Below are 16494 nucleotides of genomic sequence, written 5' to 3'. Positions count from 1 at the left end.
TGCTTGAGATATCGCGGTCCGCACCTCTGTATATTTCAAATATGATATTCTGCATCTTGGGAACTCATAAGGAGAAAGCGTGAAAGGATATTTACAAAAGAATAGGCCGATTGGTTCAAAAGTTCTAAACTCCTAAAATGATTGAATTAGTCCAATACTGTCAGACATTTTGGACAGTCAGTTCTTCTCCGTCAACTGTTCATATTTAACCTGGTTTACCTTGTTTGTTTCAGCCCAGTGGTCACCTGCGTGGTGGCTGTGTTGTTGCTCACCTACTCGTGTTGCGGCCATGGAGCTCGTATCCTTGGTATCTTTCCTACGCCAGCCATGAGTCATCAGCTCCCATTCCAAGTGATTATGAAAGCTCTGGCGGCCCGAGGACATCAGATCACCGTCATCAGTCCAAATCCACTCAAGGTACAGTGTCTTCTCTCAGAATGGTCCAATTATTTCAGATGGGGTTAGCCGACCTCATTATTTAGTCCATTAGTCCTTTTAAAACTATTCTTAAGATAAGCAGATATGATTTGCATTGTTATTATCTTATGAGGTCTAGTAAAATTATTTTTGCACTCATTTACCTCAAACTTCCCCCTTCCCACCCTCTCTGGATCAGTGGTAGAATGCTGGCTAGCGGATCCCAAAATTGCCGTCCAATCCCGGTAGAGATCTTTCGATTGTTAAGGGCGTAAGGAAGCCCGTTCGACACTCCATGTCGTACAATGTCAGAATGTAAGAGATCTCTGGTGACACATTTGGTGTTTATCCGACAAAATTAATTAGAACACAGACATTGATCACCCAAGAGACATCCTCCCTCTCCCATGCGGTAGAGTAAAATGGAACATTAGAATTGAGGCACAAGCAACCTAGATAGGGCCAATTAAAATGTCTTCACTCAGCAGCTGCTGCCGCCTTATTAATATTAATATAATAATAATAATAATTATTATTATTATTATCACGTGGAGGCTGGTAATAGGTAAATAAATACACGACTGGTAGCGTTTTCTGTAAGATTGATTGGCAAACACGAATCAATTAACTAGACAGAGACACAATCTCGCCAGTACGCTCTTTCTCATTTGTCACTGTTCAGTAACACAAGTTATTCATTGTGACACGTACAGGTTAAAAACAATTAAATTGCAACTGCCACTTGCACCCTAAGATAGTTCAAGATTAATTCACTCTACAATTTATTCACAGTTTGCGCGCTCGTAACAGTCTCACAAGTCTGTACGTGGTACGCAGTTTGCCACTCGCGGTGGTCCACATTCACCGTCCTATGTCACTCAGTTCTTCATTTGTTGTCAGTTCACACACAACAGCACTCCCACTCATTCTTTTTAATGAGTATGTGCTGACTATCGTGACTTGTTAACACCACATTTTGTGTCACTGTTGACAAGAAACATCAGCGGTTTAGTCTTTCACTTTTATCAACTTCTCGTAGAGCGTTGTTTGTGCTTTGCAGTCCGGCTCCATGGCTCCATGCTGGCCTTTGGTCACAGGGGTCCCGGGTTCGATTCCCGGCAGGGAATGCAGGACCTGCATCTGGCGAGCCTAACTTGTCCTCGGACGCTCCCGGCATTAAAAGCCATACGCCATTTCATTTTCTTTTTTGTGCTTTGCAGGGTTTTGTCCTTTTCGTGACAGTAGGACACCACAGTTGTCAAATTCTCGAAACGAAATCTTGACGAAGCATCTCTCGCCCCTTTATTTCTGTTATCTTCTTGCATAGTTCTGGTTTATTTTTTCTGATTGGGCCTATCAGTGTTAACTGGGGAACATTCAATTTTCTTGGTATTTCTAGACAAGTTGTCACAAGACATATTATGACATGTCTTCCCTGATCCTTTCACCGTGCCCAGGACAACTCCTTGTCCTTGGTTAACTGCTCACGGGGCACTCTCTCCCGTTGCTGTGTACTCCTGAAAAATGTAAGCATAACTGTTTGTACTGTCACAAAGAGTCCAGGTTCTGATACCATCCTTCCCTGTTTTTGAGAGTATGAACTTCTTTATGGGGTATCTTCCACGGAATATGACGTAACATTCATCTACAGTAACATTCTGGTGTGGGGTGAAACGTGATGAAAAAATAGCAACGCAGGATTCAAACATGTCTCTTACAGGAGCTAGTTTGTCTGCTCTTGTAGAGGCATCATTGAACCGCAAACAACGCAAAATCTGTGAAAACCTATACCTTGAATTTATTTACTAAATATTGAACACCCATCTTTGTCATTCCAAAAGTTCATAACGCTTCATTGTTTGCTCTAAGCACACCTGCTAACATAATTAACCTTGTAAAACATTCAAGTTCGATCTCAGTCACCTCTGTCCAGGCCACCTTGTACACGAAATTTCCTTCTTTCTTTGTTCATTTTACAATAATTTCAGGAGTAAGAAATAAGTCAAATGAAAATTACACAGTATGCGCCCAGAGTGTCTAGGTCCGTCAAAATTTCATAGCTTTTGAGTGATGATACATAGATTCTTTATCACAAATGCATGCTCATTCCTCCGTGAATCAGTAATAGAGTATCGATCTCCAGATTCCAAGACCTCGAGTTCAAATTTGGCAGAGCTAATAGGATTTTTGAAGGCCGGTAGGTCCTCTGGTGAAATATTTGGTGTTTTTCTGATAAACTTTTTTAAAAAGCCATAGATTACCAACATAGTTCCAGTATCTCTGTAATCTGGTCGAGTGCATCAGAAAGACAAAGTTGACACGCAGGTATAATAATAATAATAATAATAATAATAATAATAATAATAATAATAATAATAATAATAATATTGGCGTAGGGACGTGGCGCCCCCATCGCCCAGTGGGAAACCACTGCAATCAGCCACCCGAGTACCGGCGGGAGAACCGAAGCATGGGGTATGAAGGAAATGCCATCCCGAGTTGAACATCAGGCTCTCTCCAAGGCTTACAACGTGGAAGTAACTTGGTCGATGTAAAACTACACCGACCCCAAACTACAAGTTTTCAACTGCAAAGCATGGAGGAAAATTCAACAGGAAATTGTACCCCAGGTGGTAACCAATCCACCATCGCCTTGAGTGACGCAAGCAGGCCTTCGGATTCTGGGGAGCCTGCACCTACATGCAAGGAGGTATCGGAGACTCCTAGGAACAAAATCAGCCACAAACACCGAATTTTTTTTGCTGCTTTCAATGCTAACTCCCTCTTGAAAGTTGGTAAACTCAAACATATTACGGATGTCCTCTCCCATCATGAAATCCTAATTACAGCAATTCAAGAGTCAAGGTTTACTGATGAACATGCGTTTGAATCACAAGGTTATAGAATCTTCAAAGGGAAAACTGGCAAACGTGTGATGAAAACTGTTCCACACCTTGGCACAGGATTTATTGTCAGCAGTAAAATTATTGATTCAGTCACTGATTTCAGCTCTCCTAACATCAGGGTCTCGATGCTTAGCTTTCGAAGTATGAACACCGTACACACGCTTGTGAACGTACATGCGCCAATCAACCAGGCAAACAAGAAAGACCCAGAGGGAACAGACAAATTCTGGAAGGACCTGGAAGATGTTATATCAAAAAATCCTGACAAACACAGAATCATTTTGCTTGGAGACTTCAATGCCCAGATTGGCAAAGAAAGGAAATTCCAAAATATCGTTGGAAACTATCCAGCCCACAGACGAACCAACCGAAATGGGGAAAGGCTTATAGAGCTTTGTAAGGCATTCAATCTTGTTCTTAAGTCAACAGCCTTCAAACATCTACCGAGAAAACAAAAGACATGGATATCACCAAATCCTCACTTGGGAGAATTTCAAATAGATCATGTTGCCATTGTACGAAAAGCAACACAAGAGATCCAAAATGTTAAAGTCCTGAGAAGTGCTAACCTTGACTCAGACCACTATGTATCCAAGATCAAAATTAAGCTTCATCCAAGAAACACCAAAAGAGTTAAGATAAAGAAAACTAGCAAATTTGATACAGAAAAGCTGAAAACCAGCAAAGAATTCACTCAGAAACTTCAGTCTTTGGACACAGAAAATTGGGAACAACTGAAAAATGCCATCGTTGAAAGGACTGAGGAGACAGTATTGCTAAAGAAACCAAAGAAGCATCCGTGGTGGACTCAAGAATGTGATGAAGCCATAACACAAAGACAAATCGCTTGGCAAAGTTGGAATTCCCTGAAGAATCCAGAAAGATATGAAGACTTTCTGGAGGCTAGGAAACATGCAGCGAAAGTGATCCGCCAAGTAAAGCGTGCATTTGACAAAAACCATCTGACACAGATCGAGCAAGACTTCAATAAGAATAATACTAGGGATTTCTATAGAACCTTCAAACGCAACCTCACCAAGTACACCCCACCAAGTCTACATTTCCGAGATCACAATGGAAAAGTTGCCTACAACGACAAGGATAACTGCCAAATCTTGGCTAAATATTTTGAATATCTTCTTAACTGCGAAGAACCAGAATCAGAATTCACCTTTGAAGAATCCAAACATCCCAACCCAGACTCTTCTCCCCCCACAAAAGAGGAAATCAAACAGATAATTGCATCATTAAAGAACAACAAAGCACCTGGAGAAGATGCGATAATTGCTGAACTCTGGAAGTCTGCAGGTGAAAAGGCGATCGATAAACTAACTGAGATCATTCGCGAGATATGGGAAACAGAGAAGATCCCAAATGGTTGGACAGCAGCCCTGATTCATCCCCTACATAAGAAAGGTGACATAACAGATGTGAACAACTATCGCGGCATCTCCCTTCTCTCAGTAACATAAAAAATTCTCTCCAAAGCCCTTCAAACTTGGGCAGAAGAGCAACTTGATTCACAGTTGGGTGAATACCAAGGAGGCTTTAGAAAAGGACGATCTTGTGCAGAGCAGATCATGAACCTTAAGTCTGTCCTTTCGTACCTAAAATCCAGGAATAAGAATTTTGCAGTTACTTTTGTTGACTTCCAAAAAGCCTACGACTCCATAGATCGACACTCACTCCTCCGCATTCTGAAGGAAATGGGCTTAGACAACAAAACGAGAGCTATCATTCAACAGACCTTAAGCAGCACTACGTCCAGGGTGAAATTCAGGGGAGAAATTTCGAACGTCTTCGAAATCAAGACTGGTGTTAGGCAAGGAGATGGACTATCACCGCTTCTCTTCAACTGCGTTCTGGAGAAAATCATTCCGGAATGGCACAAGGAGATGTGCAAGGAAGAGGTTGAGAATGGCCTTAGAATAGGATATAAGAAAGATGATCTTATCATAGACTGCCTGGCTTTTGCTGATGACCTAGCGATCTTTTCTGATTCCCTAGATACTGCTGAAAAACAAATTAACCAACTGAGAATCCAAGCAGCAAAAGCTGGCCTCCAAATCTCTTCCCAAAAAAAAGAGTTTATAACCAACATCAAGCCAGCTCCCAGAGAGCTCATTGTGGAACAGGAAAAAATCAAGCAGGTGAAAAAGTTTAAGTACTTAGGTGAGTGGATAGTACCTAACAACTCTGAGAAAGAAGCAATCATGTGCAGAATCAACAAGATGGAGGTGGCATATCAGCTGACTAGGAATGTCTACAACAAAAGGTCAGTGTCCATCAACGCCAAGCGTAGGCATTATTGTTCGGTTGTACGCCCGGAAGCACTGTACGCAGCAGAATGCCTTGCAATGAACAGAAAAGGTCTGATGGAGAAGCTAGAAGCTAAAGAAAGAAACATCCTGAGAAAGATTCTTGGACCAATCAAAGAAAATGGTGAGTACAGGAGAAGACACAACAGCGATCTGTACCAGCATATGGAGAGGATAACGGACACGATTCGGAAAAGGAGGATTAATTTTTATGGCCATATAGCACGCATGGGCACACAGAGACAGACCAATAGGATCTTTTCCTACTTTCTTAACAAGAAAACCAAGGGTCCCTGGTTTATCGAAGTTGAAAAAGACCTTCAAGAAATAGGAATCACACTCGAAGACATCCAGAAACGTGCTCCTCTCCAGAAAAAGCTCCAGGGATACAAGAGGTTCCAAGAAAGGCCAAAGTTGAAAACAGGCAAGAAGTGGACTGATGAAAGAAAGGAGCCTCACAGAACGAGAATGCGTGAGTACTGGGGAAAAATTAAAGCTCAAGGTTGCAAACGGTTGAAATAACGTTGTCCACAGCAGGCCGTAACGAAGAAAGAATAATAATAATAATAATAATAATAATAATAATAATAAAAGCCAATGCGGCATTTGCTTTGCTCTGTTTAGTAAAATTAAATACGTACATGGCTACATGCATGTGTAAGCCCCGAGCTAAGTGTGTATATATAAATTAGATGAGAAAAGGGGATAGTTGATTATTGATAGAGATATTGGGCAGACTCTTCATAATACCAAATGATCTGCGCGCCGTCAACGTTGCGATATTATACAGAGTAGGCTGGAGACATCATAAGATCAGGAAGTTTTCTATGCATGAAGCATGAATTTTTCAGCTGCAAGGAGTTGTAAGGTAGAGTTATATTCACCGCTGAATACAGAATAGGGTCTTGAACTTTGGTTGCGGGCACGTTCATGAATGTAACGGTTATCGAACCAAGGATATTTTATGTGTGAGACTAGGATTGCCTTGAGAGGTTGACGGGGCTGAAATGATAAAAGAAAGGCTATGAGCCCATGGTGATTTACTGGGAGCCCAGATTTATATGTGTATTGATAAGCCAGCCTATGAGTATGCGATTGAATGTGTGGGCTGTGAGTGATGTTTGTCGGAGATAATTTTGTGCCATTGGGGAGAAGCAAGGAAGTCGGCGAAGCCCCGACCAGTTAATTGTCTTCCAGGTAGAAAATCCCCGAGTCAGCCGTAGGCGATGCCCCGAGGTTACAATGAGTGAAAGTATTTACAGTAGGTACCGTTATTTCCATGAACTACCGTCCACAGGCCCCATAAATACCTGTTGGTAACGAGCTGATGTCCCTTGTCGTGTCGAGATATGCGGTAATGCTGTGCCTTTATGAGACATGAAATCTTCGGAGCCTGAGTATGTTGGGATTGAATCCCGGCGCCTCCATCAACTTCAGTGCATATCAGTGTGTGTTTTATTTTGCAGACGTGATTAATGTATATTTAACATGTGTTGTTTATTGTTGTCCAGTGCATTTATTGTTTTTGTCTTGTGATTTTGTCCTTTGTTGAGTAATGGGATACATCAGCCCGTTGGCTAATTTTATGGAAGCAATGTTCTGCCCTTATCCGTTGCTCATGTGTACGGACCCATATGATTAGAGTCTGTGTTATTTTGGATGGGTAATTTAGACGCATCCTGAACAAGTGTTTTATATATTACCTGTGTCCGAGTGATCGGAATGTACATACGTAAATTAGTCCAACTACTAGTGTATCCCATGTTATTTTCGTATCTCATGGACGGTTTTAGATCGAGCCTTCGGGCAAAGAACTGGGGACTTGACGAAGCAGTCAACCAAATAAAACAATGTAACACATTCATATTCCACGTAACTTGAGATCATATTTTTCGGGTCGTTACTCGTGTTTCTAATGTGCAAATGAATGTTAAATATCAATCCATATAAATGTGCGTATCCCTTCCTTTGATCAATAACGGTCGATTATTCGTTTGTTTGATTTTTTATTTGATTAGTATGATTTCAATTTATGTCTTTAGCTTAATACGTATAGCATACCCTACTACTTTGCGATCTCATTCACTAGTTCATATGTACGTAATTCCTTTCCATATGCTTTGAGTATAATTTAGTAAGTAGAGATTGCCCACATCAGGACGTTCCACGCTACTTGTGTGACAAACGGTTATTTTTGCGTTAGTGCTATACCTGTTACTGCTACAATAAAGTAACTGTGAAAAGTAACAGTTAAAAATAACGTCCAACGTTACTCACCTTTTATTGGTCACAGGCTGGTCACGGCCTCCAGCATGTCTTCTTACAGCGGTGTTGCGAAGTCCCATTCATTCACTCGCACATGCGCGCACGCATCACTACACTGTTAAAGTCGGTGCAGCAAAACACGCATTCCTATTTGCTATAACGTTAACGAGAGCCAGACAACGGATGAAATGAGAAGACAACACAGCGTCTTTTCTGAAATCTAAAGGAGTGAGTTTGACAATGCCCCGATCAAGGATAAAAGACATGAAAACAAGATGATGTGTCTGCCAAACCTCGACACAAACCGGTACAAGAAAAATGAAATAATGTTATGTTATCTATAATATCAATATGGAAAGTCAGCATAGTAATTTATTTATGGTGCAAGAAAAATTATAGGGTGAAACTTATAATATTATAATGTACGTAGCCTTACGCGATATCTGAGTTAACGATTACCCCTTATCAGTTGAATATGTCTTAACAGTTTACACGTCAGTTACCAGAAGACAGCAACAACTTAAACAAATACACTATAGAGTATATTATACGCTGTAGTGTGTTTGACTTAAAGCAATGTCCTACGAAGGCGCTCGCACTTCGAAGAAATTCCTACTATCTGAAATCTGAAGGTCACATTCTGTGTCTGTAAGCTGCTACTAGTGACAGTTACCACTTCCCAGTTACTGTTTCCACTAGTACGTTATTCTGTTGTCGTTACTCGGTATCCTATTTTTTGTCCTCGTTATATTTGTAACAGTGACAGGCATGTAACTGTGACAAGGTAACTGCCATCTCTATTCCACGCCCTTCTGCCCTAAGTTAGGCCGAATCTGAGACAGGACACAGTAAAAGTATGGTTTCTGGAAACATTTGTTATTCATGGTTTGTGTGTTGATTCATGATTTCTGGTTTATTATTCTTTCAGACTCCTGTTGCAAACTATACTGACATCGATCTGTCGTTTTCCTACGATCTTGTCAATAATTCTCTTGATTATAACACCATGGACTTGATCGAACCACTTCCAGCAATGGGGGTTTACCACGAAGCATTCCTGAATATTATCGACCAACAGCTTAGTTCTCCCCAGATGCAATCTTTCAAGAAGTAAGTATGAATAAACTTTTATAGCATAATGTCGCTTAAGAATGGATACCTCGTATGTAATAAAAGGCTTACTTTAGAAGAGAGTGCAAATAAAACCTGTCCTATATGATTGAAAATGAAAAATAATATTTCAATTATACATTATGAATTAAAATTGATAATAATAATTTCCGTAGCAGGAGAGAAGGGTGAGTGCCTGAGGTCTAGACAAGTTACGGTAAATACACGCAACGGGCAACAAAATATTAGTTATTATGAAAATTAATTAATTAATTTATAACTTATCTAGAATACATTTGCAAATGTGTACTAGGTTATTACACATTATCTTTGAAATTATTTACACCTGCAAAGCACTTAGTGGATTATCTGCCGGTGAAGTAGTTCCATTTTTTACATTGTTGCAATCCTTACTGTTTACAACATTAATAGGGTTTGTACATTTACATTGGCATAATTAGCATGGTAATTTCGTCCTGTGGTGTGGGGATTTTCAATCCCTGAAAACATCATTCAAAATAGATAAGTCCGTGGTACATTTTTCGTACATGAGCAGATATTTAAACTGAAATTTTATTTCCTATGATCCATGTATCGCATGTTTTCCTTAGTTGATATTTTGTTTTCAAATGTGTCAAATCTGAGGGAACTTGTTAAAAAATGTAAGAACTTCAACTTGTAGTGTTCTGGATCCATATTTGTTGTAGTACACGATGATTGAAAATAACTTCTATGCCTCAGTCTTGTTCCATGTGTATGTTCATTTACAATTCTATATTGTGGTTTCCAGTAATTTTCTTTAATTATTTTGTTCATATAAAGCTGTTTAACTCTCAAAGACCTTTCTTTTTGTTACATCCTTGTTAATATATCCTCACTTAAGCTAAGTATTCCTCTGTTTTCGTACCGGAATAATGCCTTGACAACATGGTTTTGTGACATTTGTACCCAGTGGCGAAGCTATTAATTAATTAATTAATGGGTAGGCAGGAAATCTTAGTTTAAAGTTTCTTGTAAAATAGTTCCAAACGTCGAGTTTTTCTGGTTGCAAAATGTCAATCACACGGTACTTCAGTAGTTCATCATTCATCAATTCCTTCACAGGCTTTTTCTTGATAAGAATGGTTGTAAGACTACTGAATCTTTCATTGTTCATTGGATTACACAAGAAGAGTTTTATCCTCTTCATAGTACTCACACCCCTTTCAGAGGAAGCCGTGATCGCAGGAAATGTTAATATTAAGAGAATCAATTTTGACACTTTAACATACACTGGTAAGAAATCATCGAGGAAAATATAATGTAAAAGCTTTTGAGGGGACAAATGTTTTTCTAAATTGGAAAAAATGTTTATCAATTCATTTTCCAGTATTTCTCTAGTAAAAAGGGGCTATATGTTCAAAACATAGCTCAGTTTAAAAGCATGGAAGCTCTCTCTGTAAACTATGAAGTGAGTTGGATCCAACAATTCAACAAACTGAATCCTTTCGAAATCCTCAAACCGTATTTCCATTTGCATTATTAAATCATCAAGGACTTCACTGTTAAAATATTGAGCGTTTGGAATGTCTTGTCATCTACATCTCACTATATATTATTTTAAGATACTTTTCAACGCAAGAGGATACTCTGTTTTCTGATCTCAAGTCCTGGAGGATACTAGTGGTTTTATGTTGCAGTAGAACAAGGAGATGGTCTGTATAAATTAAACATTATCTATAGAGACAGTGCAAATAAATGAATTAGGCCTTCCCGAGCGTGTTAATCAATCCACCAGCAGAATTGTACGACTCACTGTGCCAAACCTCATCATTCTGTGCAATATCTTCAAAAACCTATTAAAGTGTGAAAATACTGTGTGGACTGCTCCGGAATGAAAGATCCAACGGGTAGTACATACTTGTGGAAGTCTGAATCCTTTGGATTCCAGAAGATGAGCTCTCCTTGAGGATCTACCAAAAATGAATGAAACGCTTTCAGCTTATGAATGAAGAGCCTGACTGATTTTGTTCTTTTGGAACAATGGAGAAGAACAAAGTTTAATTGGTGGGCATAACAGTTTAGAAATATTGCCCGTCGGCGAACTTGATTAACGTAATGCTGAACACCCCCCCAACCCCCCCATGCTTTCCTGCCATTGTGGAGCACCCGTCATATGTTTGCTATATGATTTTATCAATTACTCCTCACTCTCGCAGAATATGGTCAATTAATTCTGATAAGCCCGATGCAGCATTATCAACTGAAACATGACGAAAGCCTATGAATCTTCCAGTGGGATCCTGTTTTGATCAGAACCGCAATATTACAGCGACTTGAGATCTATTTGATACATCTAAGGTCTCATCCGCCTGAATACCAACGAAATCACAAGAATCAAACTCTGCTTTGATCGTCACCTGGATTATGGTAGTTACAGACTCAATCAATTAATTCTGCATTTCGCCCTAAGTGCCGGGCTGAGTGGCTCAGACGGTTGAGGCGCTGGTCTTCTGACCCCTACATGGCAGGTTGGATCCTGGCTCAGTCCGATGGTATTTGAACGTGCTCTAACCGACACCGTCCTCCAGGCCACCAAACCAGCCCTTTGGACGATGGGCAGAAAAACCTTACACGCCTAGGAGTAATGCCCCCAGGTGAGAAGGTTGGTCGTGTATTCGCCCTGCAAAGGGAGTTAAAGCGAATACAAGAAAGAGAGAGACCAAACAAGGTCGGGTATGAACAAACAAAACACAGCATAAAATGACCAAAAGGAGAAAAACACACTTACCGGAAGGGAAGTGGATAAAGGCTGTGGTCCTAAATAAGAAAAGGGGACTGTGGCAGTACTCTATTGAAAACCGTGAAATGAAAATTAATACCTTGGTAACACAATGTAACTTTAATTTATAAGGAATTAGATATAACAACTTCCAGAGAAAAATAAGAATCCCAATGGAAGTTAAATCCTATGAAAACTTTGAATTAATAGAGAAAAGAAAAATGGTTTCCCAGAAAATAAACCCGATAATATGAAAACATTAAATTAATTTGGAAAATAGGAAACTGATTTGCAGCCAAAATTAATCCGATAAAATGTTGACTTTAAATTAATTGAGAATAGTAAAATGATTAGCAACAAAATAAATCAGATAAAATGTTGACTTTAAATTAATTGAGAATAGTAAAATGATTTGCAACAGAATAAATTAGATAACATGTTGACCTTCATACCTTTCAACCAAAAGTCACTAATAACTAACATTAAATGTGATTGATCACCGGTATAAAATAAATTAAACTCAATTTTAAATTCCAGTAAACAAAACTACGGTTCAGCTAGATGCTGAGGAGATCATATCGCTTTCGTCACCTCGAGTAATGAACACCATTACCACCAAGGGTCTTTCCCAAGATAAGTAACAATTTATCAGAGAGATTTAAACGCGCTCCCCAACCAAACGAAAAAGCAAGATAAATAGGTGGCGAGAATGTATTAACGAAAAACAAATATCATCGACAAATTCCACCAAAACCAATAACATCAACTGAGAACTACGCAAAATGCTCGCGTATCGCTCCACACCATCCAATTCCCAACAACAATCAAATCAACATCACGTTGCTAAGGTAACACAAAAAACGCAAAACCTCCTTCTCGAGCGAGGACGAAATTAACCCCCAGCAAGGAAAAATATACCCCGAAAACCACATAGCGGCAAGAAAATATACAAATCAGAGCAGAAAAGCACACTCAATTACAGACAGGTAACCCCAGAAAGAAAAACAGTTGATAAACTCAATACCTTGGAAAAGCCACCTTGGTTCACAAGAAAATATTACAATACAGGCCAAAAACGAAAGTTATTAAATTTAAAATTAAATTTTGCCAAGCAGTTCACCGTGCATTTTCCACGCTCCTAGGAATAATTGGTTAGTAGAACACATCTTTCAGAAACACATGAGCACTCACGACGCCAAGTCCGATTTCGATGATATTATTATTGTTACCGTGGTTTGGTGGATCAGCAAAGGTGAAAGAAGGTGCCGGGGTGAATGGGTCTAACTGCCAAATCAAAGTTAATTTAAAACTTTAACAAAAGTTATGTTTTCTGTGTTTTAACAATTATAACAACAAAACTCTAACAACTTTTGACTAGGTGAAGAAACAAGACTAGGAAGGATTCAAGATTTCAGAATTATAACACTTTTGGGCTACAAACCCCTAGTTTTACATGTTTGAGCTCCCAGCTCAGCATTACCAAACAATGATTTTGTTCAAAGGGCAGAAATCCCCTAAAACATGGAGCACCAGTCCCGTAATTTACAATGTCAAGCCTCCTAGGGGCACTTTTACAATACTAGAAAAGAGCTGATACGCTCTCAGTTTTTCAAGCCTATTCAAGGCAATATCAGACCTTACAATAACTTGCCATCAAGGTACGATTTACAAAAATGAAACAGGGGTATCTCGTACCCAACCTACAGGGCCTTCGTGTAAAAGAACAGTTAAATACATGGCCCAAGCACAAATGAAAGGAGGCGAATATTTGCACTCCTCTATGCAGCGTCTTAAAACCTAACAGGCTCTAGGCCGATGAAACAGGGGCTATTCCCAAACTATGGAGGTGACCCGTCTAAGAAAGAAATTTAAAACATTAAGGAAGGGAAGAAAATCAGTTACCAAAATATAGTCACCTCAAAACCAAAATGAAGGGGAGCTCGAGAGGGTAAATCACTCTCTATCCCCGAATTACAGTTACAGATTTTATAAGTTTTTACATAAGCCGGCAGAACTTACATTTTAGAGAAAAGGTTACATATTAAAGTTTCGGACCTTTCCCGCGAGTTAAACTGCTGAGCTAGCAAGAAATAAGATGTTAAACGGCCATTACCTTGCTCAAGACCTGCTGCCTGGTGAAAGAGGCGCCACCCGCCTCCTGCTTCACATCCACATACTTAGATAGACGTTGATCAAAAGGCCAAGAGACGTGAAAATCAGCTGTTTATAAACCCTCGGGGAAAGTTCGAGACCTTTCGTGAATAAAACAGCCACACCCACTCAATTTTATTGGATAGCTTACAATTACACACCAAATTGAAGAAGAAGCCTGTGATTGGTAGGAAATTAGTTACAGACATTCTTGATTGGTTAAATTCAAAACAGGCGGAAAGAAAGGATAAATATTGCCAACCCAAAAATGAATGAATGAAACTTAGTAAAGGAAAAACTTATGAGAACAAAATTACTTCTGAAAGATTCTTTCACTTCGCACCAGGGTGCATGATCATAGTTTTTGTAGTGACCTCTATGAGAGAATGTCCAAACTTCTTGATGAATGGAAAACAAGTAGAATTTCACACAGTTCAGGAAACTTCACCATAAAAAATTTACGGTAGCGACATCTTCTGAGCAAATTTACAAGTTTTAAGTTCAGAGTTTCTCCTGTAAAGGGTTTTTTATTGGCGCAAGATTTAAAAGTGCCGCGTAGGAGTGTACCTTCCGGTACAATTATTATTATTATTATTATTATTATTATTATTATTATTATTATTATTATTATTATGACGCTCGACCTGATTAAAGTACTTTTGGCATCCGCCGACACTTTTCTTCACTGGTTATCAGAAAATATTTTCATAGGTACATACCTTTTCCAGACACCAAATTTTTTAAAGTTCAAACCTGATCATTGTTGATAGTGTTACCACGAGGCGACTCAACTCAATCTCTCCACGAAGAATGCTGAAGAAGCTTTTATGAAAAATAAAGTAGTTGGAGTATACGAGGTTTGTCCGGAAAATACGTATAAAAGTTGAATAACAACTTCATTTGACAATTATTCAGGTATTACAATATGGTCTCCTTCATAGTACTCTCCCTGAGACAAGATGCACTTCTGCCAACGCCGTTTCCACTGTTGATAACATTGTTGAAAGTCTTCAGTTGTGATGCTGTTCAGTTGCCGTGTCGTTTCTCCCTTGATGGCTTCCACATCACCCAAGTGCCGCCCCCGAAGCACCATTTTGCATTTCGGGAACAGGAAGAAGTCACAAGGGGCTAAATCGGGTGAATAAGGCGGGTGGTCTGTCACGGTGATTGAGCTTCGGGCCAAAAACTCACGCACAACGAGCGACGTGTGAGCGGGCGCATTATCGTGATGAAGGATCCACCTGCCCCCTTGTGCCAAATCCGGTCGAACTCGGGCCACACGAGCTCTGAGACTTGATGTTGATGCGCTGTTCCTCAATCAGAGAGAGCTCCATATCGACGGCAGGTGAAAACGGGTAACTTTCAACAAGCAGCCGCCCACTGCTACTGACACGCAGAGCTCTCCGACTCGAACTGAGCGTTGAGAAGATTGGCGACAACAGCAGTGCCACCTGGCGGCGCCTCCACGATACGTGATACGTCACCTCGACGGATTTATACGTATTTTCCGGACAAACCTCGTATGGTAGAAGGTCAACCACAAACACGACGGGTAAGGATCCCCGTTGAATGTGAAATTCACCCAGGCTCTAGTATAAGATCCCACGCCATAGCGCAGAACGTTTCCACTTCTACACATCATGGCTTCTCAGTTCGAACTAACGCTTGGGCACGCTAGGCAGTCCAGTCTCCCCAGGAAGCTCCCAGCGCGTGCGCAACTAAGCGGAGGCATTGCACATACACAATGCGAGAGCGAATGCCGCTTTACGTGAAATAATTAGAGTTCTTTGGCATAAAGCCGGTTGACACGAATTTCGATAGTTATTATACCAATCCAGAAAGGTTGTTGGGGAGGTTCTATACTATTAATACTGTCACAGTGCTCAAATACGTCAGCCTTGTGTCAGTAGATTTACTACGATATACAAGAGCTCCTGCGGGACTAAATTCCGGCACTTCGGCGTCTCCAAACACCGTAAAGGTACTTAATGGGACGTAAAGCAAATAACATTATTATTATTATTATTATTATTATTATTATTATTATTATTATTATTATTATGAAAAGCCCGACGTGGACTGGAGATGATATCGAATGTACTGTTCCTGTTTTGAAAGAAGATCTAACAACTCTAGGTAACTGCTCCTGTTGATTGAGTCTTCACTCTATGTGCTGCATCTATTTCAGTTTTACACAAAGGAACATCCAGCTCTGTTGCAATTCCTCGTCTTTCTCTGGAATACCATGTAGCAAAAGGTTTCTATTTCTGGAATATTGTTCAAGTTCTTGTATTCTAATTTCTTTTTTGTGAATGAGATCATCCTTTTCTTTGACTGCATCTGTTAAACACTCCACTTTCCTTTTCACTCCTTTTTCTGTTTAATCATGCTCTGCATTCCTGTCCTAATGTCCTCATACTGTTCACAATAATGAACTTCTGACTTTTAACACTTTCCACAACTATTGTTAATATTTTGTCCGTCAAATTAATGACTGACAGATGAAATGACATGCTATTGGAGAGTGTTGGTGCAATGAAAGATGAACAGCGAAAACTAGAATACC

At 39.8% G+C, this 16494-nt stretch overlaps 1 protein-coding gene across 1 annotated transcript in view; it reads left to right on the top strand.

The window, feature by feature from the left end:
- LOC136866013 (UDP-glycosyltransferase UGT5) overlaps positions 1-16494 on the top strand; it is a 101590-nt gene that overhangs the window by 32193 nt on the left and 52903 nt on the right. The window contains exons 2-3 of the mRNA XM_067142624.2: positions 234-417; positions 8835-9016. Of these exons, the coding sequence (XP_066998725.2) occupies positions 234-417; positions 8835-9016 (366 nt within the window). The remainder of the gene's footprint in view (positions 1-233; positions 418-8834; positions 9017-16494) is intronic.

This window comes from Anabrus simplex, chromosome 3, assembly GCF_040414725.1.
Source record: "Anabrus simplex isolate iqAnaSimp1 chromosome 3, ASM4041472v1, whole genome shotgun sequence".
In the NCBI taxonomy this organism is placed as follows: Eukaryota; Metazoa; Arthropoda; class Insecta; order Orthoptera; family Tettigoniidae; genus Anabrus; species Anabrus simplex.
This window is presented reverse-complemented; position numbering and strand designations above follow the sequence as displayed.